Source organism: Formica exsecta, unplaced genomic scaffold, assembly GCF_003651465.1.
Source record: "Formica exsecta isolate Colony F162 unplaced genomic scaffold, ASM365146v1 scaffold480, whole genome shotgun sequence".
In the NCBI taxonomy this organism is placed as follows: domain Eukaryota; kingdom Metazoa; phylum Arthropoda; class Insecta; order Hymenoptera; family Formicidae; genus Formica; species Formica exsecta.
Window position 1 is genome coordinate 320,454 of NW_021852036.1, and position 12,289 is coordinate 332,742.

Sequence of the window (12,289 nt, forward strand, 5' to 3'; positions counted from 1 at the left end):
CGATCTAATGATCTGAGATCTGACCGTGGCGCGACACTGCTGCCGCGCGAGATATACCCCCTCTACTGGTTCTCCCCATTTAACTCTTTACCTTCCGCGGCAAATTTAAATACCGACCGTCTGTTTTATGTCACACCGATAAGATATTTCATTAAAGATGATCGATGGTCACTTGACATCGATGAGATATCATTAAAGACCAATGGTCTCATGGGATTTAGCGTGACTGGAAGAAAAACTCGCTGCGCGTTATTTTAGTTCAACCAGCTATTATTTTATTATCGAAAATGTATAGATTTTTTATGTAACTGCCTCAAGAACAATAAAATAAACATTGTATTAAATTTTATATTGGTTTTATTGCGACATTGCAAAAATTTACTTACCTGCAGTAGCGCATGGCGAATTTTTCTTCCAGTCATCCCGCTAAATCCAAATAATCGATATATTCCAATCGGTCATAAGACTATCGGTCTTTAATAATATTTCGTTGGTGTTTTCGATAATAAAACAATAATTATGTATAAACTAAAATAAAATTAAATTGTGTAAATTAAATAATTCGTAATAATTATATCTTTGATGCAGTCAAAACAGTCGGTAATGTCAATATCCTTTAATTACCTCCAGGCCTACCGGGCCTATTTGACGTGGTCACAAAAGTTTACAGGGCCACCGACGAGATATTATTAAAGACCGTCAGCCACCGGAAATAAGTTGGCGCTGGAAGTTCATATTTTTTAATAATTTATAGCTCAAACGATTGCTCCTTAATTGCTTCGCATTGCTCCATCATTATTTTCATGATTTATTGCATTTTTCATCGAAAATTAACAAATTAATAATTTCCCTAGCGACACCGTTGTCACCTATCGGCCGCCTATCGGAACTATATAGCTCAGAAGCCAACGGCGAGAATTTTCAAACATAATATAACATAAAACGATTGCTCCTTAATTGCTTCGCATTGCTCCATCATTATTTTCATGATTTATTGCATTTTTCATCGAAAATTAACAAATTAATAATTTCCCTAGCGACACCGTTGTCACCTATCGGCCGCCTATCGGAACTATATAGCTCAGAAGCCAACGGCGAGAATTTTCAAACATAATATAACATAAAACGATTGCTCCTTAATTGCTTCGCATTGCTCCATCATTATTTTCATGATTTATTGCATTTTTCATCGAAAATTAACAAATTAATAATTTCCCTAGCGACACCGTTGTCACCTATCGGCCGCCTATCGGAACTATATAGCTCAGAAGCCAACGGCGAGAATTTTCAAACATAATATAACATAAAACGATTGCTCCTTAATTGCTTCGCATTGCTCCATCATTATTTTCATGATTTATTGCATTTTTCATCGAAAATTAACAAATTAATAATTTCCCTAGCGACACCGTTGTCACCTATCGGCCGCCTATCGGAACTATATAGCTCAGAAGCCAACGGCGAGAATTTTCAAACATAATATAACATAAAACGATTGCTCCTTAATTGCTTCGCATTGCTCCATCATTATTTTCATGATTTATTGCATTTTTCATCGAAAATTAACAAATTAATAATTTCCCTAGCGACACCGTTGTCACCTATCGGCCGCCTATCGGAACTATATAGCTCAGAAGCCAACGGCGAGAATTTTCAAACATAATATAACATAAAACGATTGCTCCTTAATTGCTTCGCATTGCTCCATCATTATTTTCATGATTTATTGCATTTTTCATCGAAAATTAACAAATTAATAATTTCCCTAGCGACACCGTTGTCACCTATCGGCCGCCTATCGGAACTATATAGCTCAGAAGCCAACGGCGAGAATTTTCAAACATAATATAACATAAAACGATTGCTCCTTAATTGCTTCGCATTGCTCCATCATTATTTTCATGATTTATTGCATTTTTCATCGAAAATTAACAAATTAATAATTTCCCTAGCGACACCGTTGTCACCTATCGGCCGCCTATCGGAACTATATAGCTCAGAAGCCAACGGCGAGAATTTTCAAACATAATATAACATAAAACGATTGCTCCTTAATTGCTTCGCATTGCTCCATCATTATTTTCATGATTTATTGCATTTTTCATCGAAAATTAACAAATTAATAATTTCCCTAGCGACACCGTTGTCACCTATCGGCCGCCTATCGGAACTATATAGCTCAGAAGCCAACGGCGAGAATTTTCAAACATAATATAACATAAAACGATTGCTCCTTAATTGCTTCGCATTGCTCCATCATTATTTTCATGATTTATTGCATTTTTCATCGAAAATTAACAAATTAATAATTTCCCTAGCGACACCGTTGTCACCTATCGGCCGCCTATCGGAACTATATAGCTCAGAAGCCAACGGCGAGAATTTTCAAACATAATATAACATAAAACGATTGCTCCTTAATTGCTTCGCATTGCTCCATCATTATTTTCATGATTTATTGCATTTTTCATCGAAAATTAACAAATTAATAATTTCCCTAGCGACACCGTTGTCACCTATCGGCCGCCTATCGGAACTATATAGCTCAGAAGCCAACGGCGAGAATTTTCAAACATAATATAACATAAAACGATTGCTCCTTAATTGCTTCGCATTGCTCCATCATTATTTTCATGATTTATTGCATTTTTCATCGAAAATTAACAAATTAATAATTTCCCTAGCGACACCGTTGTCACCTATCGGCCGCCTATCGGAACTATATAGCTCAGAAGCCAACGGCGAGAATTTTCAAACATAATATAACATAAAACGATTGCTCCTTAATTGCTTCGCATTGCTCCATCATTATTTTCATGATTTATTGCATTTTTCATCGAAAATTAACAAATTAATAATTTCCCTAGCGACACCGTTGTCACCTATCGGCCGCCTATCGGAACTATATAGCTCAGAAGCCAACGGCGAGAATTTTCAAACATAATATAACATAAAACGATTGCTCCTTAATTGCTTCGCATTGCTCCATCATTATTTTCATGATTTATTGCATTTTTCATCGAAAATTAACAAATTAATAATTTCCCTAGCGACACCGTTGTCACCTATCGGCCGCCTATCGGAACTATATAGCTCAGAAGCCAACGGCGAGAATTTTCAAACATAATATAACATAAAACGATTGCTCCTTAATTGCTTCGCATTGCTCCATCATTATTTTCATGATTTATTGCATTTTTCATCGAAAATTAACAAATTAATAATTTCCCTAGCGACACCGTTGTCACCTATCGGCCGCCTATCGGAACTATATAGCTCAGAAGCCAACGGCGAGAATTTTCAAACATAATATAACATAAAACGATTGCTCCTTAATTGCTTCGCATTGCTCCATCATTATTTTCATGATTTATTGCATTTTTCATCGAAAATTAACAAATTAATAATTTCCCTAGCGACACCGTTGTCACCTATCGGCCGCCTATCGGAACTATATAGCTCAGAAGCCAACGGCGAGAATTTTCAAACATAATATAACATAAAACGATTGCTCCTTAATTGCTTCGCATTGCTCCATCATTATTTTCATGATTTATTGCATTTTTCATCGAAAATTAACAAATTAATAATTTCCCTAGCGACACCGTTGTCACCTATCGGCCGCCTATCGGAACTATATAGCTCAGAAGCCAACGGCGAGAATTTTCAAACATAATATAACATAAAACGATTGCTCCTTAATTGCTTCGCATTGCTCCATCATTATTTTCATGATTTATTGCATTTTTCATCGAAAATTAACAAATTAATAATTTCCCTAGCGACACCGTTGTCACCTATCGGCCGCCTATCGGAACTATATAGCTCAGAAGCCAACGGCGAGAATTTTCAAACATAATATAACATAAAACGATTGCTCCTTAATTGCTTCGCATTGCTCCATCATTATTTTCATGATTTATTGCATTTTTCATCGAAAATTAACAAATTAATAATTTCCCTAGCGACACCGTTGTCACCTATCGGCCGCCTATCGGAACTATATAGCTCAGAAGCCAACGGCGAGAATTTTCAAACATAATATAACATAAAACGATTGCTCCTTAATTGCTTCGCATTGCTCCATCATTATTTTCATGATTTATTGCATTTTTCATCGAAAATTAACAAATTAATAATTTCCCTAGCGACACCGTTGTCACCTATCGGCCGCCTATCGGAACTATATAGCTCAGAAGCCAACGGCGAGAATTTTCAAACATAATATAACATAAAACGATTGCTCCTTAATTGCTTCGCATTGCTCCATCATTATTTTCATGATTTATTGCATTTTTCATCGAAAATTAACAAATTAATAATTTCCCTAGCGACACCGTTGTCACCTATCGGCCGCCTATCGGAACTATATAGCTCAGAAGCCAACGGCGAGAATTTTCAAACATAATATAACATAAAACGATTGCTCCTTAATTGCTTCGCATTGCTCCATCATTATTTTCATGATTTATTGCATTTTTCATCGAAAATTAACAAATTAATAATTTCCCTAGCGACACCGTTGTCACCTATCGGCCGCCTATCGGAACTATATAGCTCAGAAGCCAACGGCGAGAATTTTCAAACATAATATAACATAAAACGATTGCTCCTTAATTGCTTCGCATTGCTCCATCATTATTTTCATGATTTATTGCATTTTTCATCGAAAATTAACAAATTAATAATTTCCCTAGCGACACCGTTGTCACCTATCGGCCGCCTATCGGAACTATATAGCTCAGAAGCCAACGGCGAGAATTTTCAAACATAATATAACATAAAACGATTGCTCCTTAATTGCTTCGCATTGCTCCATCATTATTTTCATGATTTATTGCATTTTTCATCGAAAATTAACAAATTAATAATTTCCCTAGCGACACCGTTGTCACCTATCGGCCGCCTATCGGAACTATATAGCTCAGAAGCCAACGGCGAGAATTTTCAAACATAATATAACATAAAACGATTGCTCCTTAATTGCTTCGCATTGCTCCATCATTATTTTCATGATTTATTGCATTTTTCATCGAAAATTAACAAATTAATAATTTCCCTAGCGACACCGTTGTCACCTATCGGCCGCCTATCGGAACTATATAGCTCAGAAGCCAACGGCGAGAATTTTCAAACATAATATAACATAAAACGATTGCTCCTTAATTGCTTCGCATTGCTCCATCATTATTTTCATGATTTATTGCATTTTTCATCGAAAATTAACAAATTAATAATTTCCCTAGCGACACCGTTGTCACCTATCGGCCGCCTATCGGAACTATATAGCTCAGAAGCCAACGGCGAGAATTTTCAAACATAATATAACATAAAACGATTGCTCCTTAATTGCTTCGCATTGCTCCATCATTATTTTCATGATTTATTGCATTTTTCATCGAAAATTAACAAATTAATAATTTCCCTAGCGACACCGTTGTCACCTATCGGCCGCCTATCGGAACTATATAGCTCAGAAGCCAACGGCGAGAATTTTCAAACATAATATAACATAAAACGATTGCTCCTTAATTGCTTCGCATTGCTCCATCATTATTTTCATGATTTATTGCATTTTTCATCGAAAATTAACAAATTAATAATTTCCCTAGCGACACCGTTGTCACCTATCGGCCGCCTATCGGAACTATATAGCTCAGAAGCCAACGGCGAGAATTTTCAAACATAATATAACATAAAACGATTGCTCCTTAATTGCTTCGCATTGCTCCATCATTATTTTCATGATTTATTGCATTTTTCATCGAAAATTAACAAATTAATAATTTCCCTAGCGACACCGTTGTCACCTATCGGCCGCCTATCGGAACTATATAGCTCAGAAGCCAACGGCGAGAATTTTCAAACATAATATAACATAAAACGATTGCTCCTTAATTGCTTCGCATTGCTCCATCATTATTTTCATGATTTATTGCATTTTTCATCGAAAATTAACAAATTAATAATTTCCCTAGCGACACCGTTGTCACCTATCGGCCGCCTATCGGAACTATATAGCTCAGAAGCCAACGGCGAGAATTTTCAAACATAATATAACATAAAACGATTGCTCCTTAATTGCTTCGCATTGCTCCATCATTATTTTCATGATTTATTGCATTTTTCATCGAAAATTAACAAATTAATAATTTCCCTAGCGACACCGTTGTCACCTATCGGCCGCCTATCGGAACTATATAGCTCAGAAGCCAACGGCGAGAATTTTCAAACATAATATAACATAAAACGATTGCTCCTTAATTGCTTCGCATTGCTCCATCATTATTTTCATGATTTATTGCATTTTTCATCGAAAATTAACAAATTAATAATTTCCCTAGCGACACCGTTGTCACCTATCGGCCGCCTATCGGAACTATATAGCTCAGAAGCCAACGGCGAGAATTTTCAAACATAATATAACATAAAACGATTGCTCCTTAATTGCTTCGCATTGCTCCATCATTATTTTCATGATTTATTGCATTTTTCATCGAAAATTAACAAATTAATAATTTCCCTAGCGACACCGTTGTCACCTATCGGCCGCCTATCGGAACTATATAGCTCAGAAGCCAACGGCGAGAATTTTCAAACATAATATAACATAAAACGATTGCTCCTTAATTGCTTCGCATTGCTCCATCATTATTTTCATGATTTATTGCATTTTTCATCGAAAATTAACAAATTAATAATTTCCCTAGCGACACCGTTGTCACCTATCGGCCGCCTATCGGAACTATATAGCTCAGAAGCCAACGGCGAGAATTTTCAAACATAATATAACATAAAACGATTGCTCCTTAATTGCTTCGCATTGCTCCATCATTATTTTCATGATTTATTGCATTTTTCATCGAAAATTAACAAATTAATAATTTCCCTAGCGACACCGTTGTCACCTATCGGCCGCCTATCGGAACTATATAGCTCAGAAGCCAACGGCGAGAATTTTCAAACATAATATAACATAAAACGATTGCTCCTTAATTGCTTCGCATTGCTCCATCATTATTTTCATGATTTATTGCATTTTTCATCGAAAATTAACAAATTAATAATTTCCCTAGCGACACCGTTGTCACCTATCGGCCGCCTATCGGAACTATATAGCTCAGAAGCCAACGGCGAGAATTTTCAAACATAATATAACATAAAACGATTGCTCCTTAATTGCTTCGCATTGCTCCATCATTATTTTCATGATTTATTGCATTTTTCATCGAAAATTAACAAATTAATAATTTCCCTAGCGACACCGTTGTCACCTATCGGCCGCCTATCGGAACTATATAGCTCAGAAGCCAACGGCGAGAATTTTCAAACATAATATAACATAAAACGATTGCTCCTTAATTGCTTCGCATTGCTCCATCATTATTTTCATGATTTATTGCATTTTTCATCGAAAATTAACAAATTAATAATTTCCCTAGCGACACCGTTGTCACCTATCGGCCGCCTATCGGAACTATATAGCTCAGAAGCCAACGGCGAGAATTTTCAAACATAATATAACATAAAACGATTGCTCCTTAATTGCTTCGCATTGCTCCATCATTATTTTCATGATTTATTGCATTTTTCATCGAAAATTAACAAATTAATAATTTCCCTAGCGACACCGTTGTCACCTATCGGCCGCCTATCGGAACTATATAGCTCAGAAGCCAACGGCGAGAATTTTCAAACATAATATAACATAAAACGATTGCTCCTTAATTGCTTCGCATTGCTCCATCATTATTTTCATGATTTATTGCATTTTTCATCGAAAATTAACAAATTAATAATTTCCCTAGCGACACCGTTGTCACCTATCGGCCGCCTATCGGAACTATATAGCTCAGAAGCCAACGGCGAGAATTTTCAAACATAATATAACATAAAACGATTGCTCCTTAATTGCTTCGCATTGCTCCATCATTATTTTCATGATTTATTGCATTTTTCATCGAAAATTAACAAATTAATAATTTCCCTAGCGACACCGTTGTCACCTATCGGCCGCCTATCGGAACTATATATCTCGCCGTTGGCTGCTGAGCCATATAGTTCTGATAGGCGGCCGATAGGTGATGACGGCGTTACTAGGAAAATGATTAATTTGTTAATTTTCGATAAAAAATGCAATAAATCATGAAAATAATGATGGAGCAATGCGAAGCAATTAAGGAGCAATCGTTTGATGTTATATTATGTTTGAATATTCTCGCTGTTAGCTTCTGAGCCATATAGTTTCGATAGGCGGCCGATAGGTGACAACGGCGTCGCTAGGGAAATTATTAATTGTGGGTGACTGAATTCGTTATCAATTTTTGATTCTGACCATGCAGTCGTAATCCTAATCGTGTTTTTACGTTATTTCGCGCAATTTTGAAGCAAAATGGATCTTCAGACAAATAAAAAAATAACATGGTCCTTGCTGGAACTCACCGGACTCTTGGAAGAAGAGGATGCTTATGTATACTTCGAGAGGACCACCAAGCATCTCGCATTACATCCGTACCATTTGATTAACATTCAGCGGGGTCTGAATCAAATATTAAAATCGTCATTGAATAGTTACGACAAAGAGTACGTAATATTACACACATGTTTTATATATATTATGTATTTTATAAAAGAAAGCAATATATTACCTATCTTTCATATTTGACGTGTTTTTTTATCATTCATTCATAAACATTAAATTCAGATTCAATGTTTAAAAAAGTGAAAAATAGAGAGAAAAGAATTCGAGACTATATAATTAATATAATTATTCTTGTTACTACTTTGTTATTATTATTTTATTAATTTATTTCTTGTATGTTGCATCATAAATAATAGATTTGTTTGTGTTGCTTGAAAGTTCCAAAAATTTTTGCATTTAAAATAAGATAAATATATATTTGGATGTTGAAGAGAGTAAAAGCGAAGATGCTGAGTGCAAAAAGTTCAAGCAATGCGAACAAACCTAATTACATACTTAAATCAATTATAAATATAAAATGTTATCTTTCTAAAGCTGGTATTCATGTCCGTTCTTATATTTAAGATCATCTCAAGTACGGTCTTAAGATACTATGGAGCCATTTTATTGATTGAATGGGATCTTAAGACGACCTAAGACCATACTTAAGACAATCTTGGATATACGAACGGACTATGAATACCGGCCTACGAGTATATTTTAAGATTTGTCTAACAAATAACAAATATTTTAAAATTTACAATAAAATTTAATTAAACAATTTTGTATTTTTTTTAGATTGAATGGATTTTTGCTAGCTTTTAAAAATCCAAAATTGCTTAGTAATTTTGGGGAGCTACTCTATGACTCTCCCTTTATCCATGTTGATATAGAAGCAGACTTTTATTTGTTTCGTCCAATGGTTGGATCTTTTCTAAAAGGTAAATTATACTTTTGTTAATTATCATATATTTAAGAATAAATTATAAAGAGATTTAAAATTATTTTTGATTTATAGGTATAGTGAACAAGAAAGGCTTAGATCATATTGTGGTCCTAGTGCATAAAATATATACTATATCTATTCCGAAACCGGATAATAAGGAGGAGTGGTTAGGAGATTCGGTAGAGATTGGTCAAGAAATAAGATGCTGTATAAATCAAATAGACAACAAGAGTAAACCACCTTTTATTTGTGCCACTATAAATTCTGATTATTTGCAAGGCTGCAGATTATCAGAGAGTATAAATAATGTCTATAATATACAAAATGTGAAAATTGAAAATCACAACTTCGACAGTATTATTAAGCTTGAAAAAACATACAATGAAATATCAGAAGATACTATTTATGTCAAAGAGAAAAAACATCGAAAAAAACATAGTATTATTAAGCTTGAAAAAACATACAATGAAATATCAGAAGATACTATTTATGTCGAAGAGAAAAAACATCGAAAAAAACATAAACATACTTATGAGATTGATACTTTTAAAAATGTAAAGAAAGAAATAAAATATGAAGACGAAAAATGAAAATAATAATATGGATAGTTCTATTTTGTATCCCAAGAGAAAAAATTAATATTACCTATAAACTTAAAATAATATTACCAAACTAATATTAAAATATAACTAATAAGTTGTATACTATCTGTTTTTAGTTCTACAGATATTTTTGCCAGATGTGTATCGGTGATATTTATTAACCATTTTTTAATTTTTTTCCATATATTCTTGCTTTTCTTATTCAGAACCTCCAGCCTATCCGTGTCCAGATGGTTAACACATTTAGATCCGATGACGTTGTAACTTCTTTTAATTAATCCTTTATTGCATTTTGGAATTTCTAGTTTTTCATTTCTAACACTTCGCGTGGTATATACTATAATAATACTATAAGCCACTCTAGCAAAAGACTCTTAATTACATTTTTCATAGTGATGAGACAAAACATTTTTCTTGTACTAATCAATCCATTTGTTTGATATAGTTCCGTGGTCAGGAAGGTACGATTCTTGCCATAAATGTTTTTAATAATAATTTTGTGAACTACTTCTAATGGGGAAAATACATTATCTCTTACATTTCCCCAGGCCACGATACCATACTGCAAGAGTATGCCAGGCCATAGTATATTGGTATCATTTGTTCGATGTTCAGGCTGTGTCCCGATATTCATTGCCAGTACTGGAACTTATTGAGATGTTGATGTGCTGTGAGGGTTTGTAGTTCGAAACTACAGACTATGCTTTTATCTCTAGATTTATATATCTATTTATATACTTTATGTACTACAGTCGCTTTTTTAAAAATTGAGGAAAAGCAACCTGCTTCGAAAATGAGATTAACCAGACCAGTCAAAGGAGAAACTATATAGTTACTTAGACATTTAATAATTTTTGTTAGTGATCCTGTTGTGTGCCAAAAGCTTTCTTCGGCTTCAAAGTTTTTATGATCGTAGAAACTTCATCGGGATCGACCGGTCTTAAAAATGAGTTTGAAATGGGTTTTGACTTAGATTTATATTGCTTGTTTTTAAGATTTTTCGTAAGATCTTTCCCGATATTCATGAAAAGAATTTATTAAATAATTCGGCAATCTCACTTCCATTAGTTACCCTCTTTCCATTAGGCTTTTTTAATTCTTCATACGAACGAGACAAAAGGCAATCAAGAGCCAGCGCGACAATTTGTGCGCATATGTTTTATTATAATCAAATTACATATTGATATTTTAGTGGTAGACACAATCACAAAAAGCGTACGTTTCGGTCCTTTCTTTGGACCATCTTCAGCACAATTACAAAGTATATGGAATATATTATATCAAAAATGTAATAGTAATAATACTCAGTAATAATACGCAGAACAAAAATGAGTCACCCATGTTGTCAGAAGATAAATGTTGTATAATGGAATTTCAAGATAGAAAGAGGCTGTCCGATAAAATATACTAACATTAAAAAAACTGGCAACACATTCGGTCTCGAACATCCGCCGTGTAACATTTGCCTTCTATACAACATTAATGACTCACTCAAGTTCGGTATATTTGTATTGCCAGTTGTTTTTTTAATGTAGTATATATGCAGTATCTCTATTATGTTGCAATTCGTTCCTAAATGGCCATCTGGAACGTCCACTTGACATGAACGTACACTGTGACATGACGTTTTTCTCGTCCGTCACAAGGGCGGAATAGCCGGCCGCGCGGCCCTCTGTTGTCTCGGTTTAGGGAGAGAGAGCGGCCCGAGCGCGAGTTCGGACGCGATCCCGCGATTTTTGCGATTTTTCTTTTGGCGATAAAATGAACTTTAGCGTATAGTGACGGTGGATGATAGAAGAGAACGACGGGATTTCATCCGGTGATAGCGGAGGGCACCAGGAATTGATACCAGGGATGAATGGAGGCCCGATTCAGCATGTACGGAGCACGCCAGATACTGGCATACTTCTTTTTGATAATAACATAAATAATTATGATAAAAAATGTTTGCTGTCGCTTTCTGAGAAAATCGCTGCCCACAGGATCAACGAGGAGACAACTGGGGAAGGCCACTCCACATACCACTAGTATGGGAGCCTCGCCGCGGAGATACGGGATTGCGCCCGACATATGAGTCCGACACTCGAACCCGGATACGATCTAAGATTGATGGGAAAATCGAGAAAGGGGAACATCCGGAGTCATGGAGGGATGTAAAAGGGCCAGGCCAGTTTGTACGCTGCTGAAGATATCTCCTTCACGTCCAAAAGGAAAACAACGGGAAGTAAAGAGATCGAAAACTAAAAGATCAATAGTGAGGGCCGCAAGGACCAACAAGAC

General features: G+C 35.2%; 1 protein-coding gene across 1 annotated transcript; it reads left to right on the forward strand.

Moving 5' to 3' along the window:
* The first annotated feature begins 8,286 nt into the window (after window positions 1–8,286).
* LOC115241378 (DNA-directed RNA polymerase I subunit RPA43-like) lies at window positions 8,287–10,006 on the forward strand. The gene is made up of 3 exons (XM_029817112.1): window positions 8,287–8,583; window positions 9,260–9,402; window positions 9,480–10,006. Exons 1-3 carry the CDS (start codon window positions 8,393–8,395, stop codon window positions 9,995–9,997), a joined length of 852 nt encoding a protein of 283 aa, XP_029672972.1. The 5' UTR covers window positions 8,287–8,392; the 3' UTR covers window positions 9,998–10,006.
* Window positions 10,007–12,289: the final 2,283 nt, after the last annotated feature.

Excerpts from the sequence above, each read along its gene's own strand:
- LOC115241378 (XM_029817112.1), top strand. The coding sequence starts at position 8,393 with ATGGATCTTCAGACAAATAAAAAAATAACATGGTCCTTGCTGGAACTC. Across the intron at positions 8,584-9,259 it reads TTGAATAGTTACGACAAAGA|ATTGAATGGATTTTTGCTAG; the intron begins GTACGTAATATT and ends TATTTTTTTTAG. Across the intron at positions 9,403-9,479 it reads GGTTGGATCTTTTCTAAAAG|GTATAGTGAACAAGAAAGGC; the intron begins GTAAATTATACT and ends TTTGATTTATAG.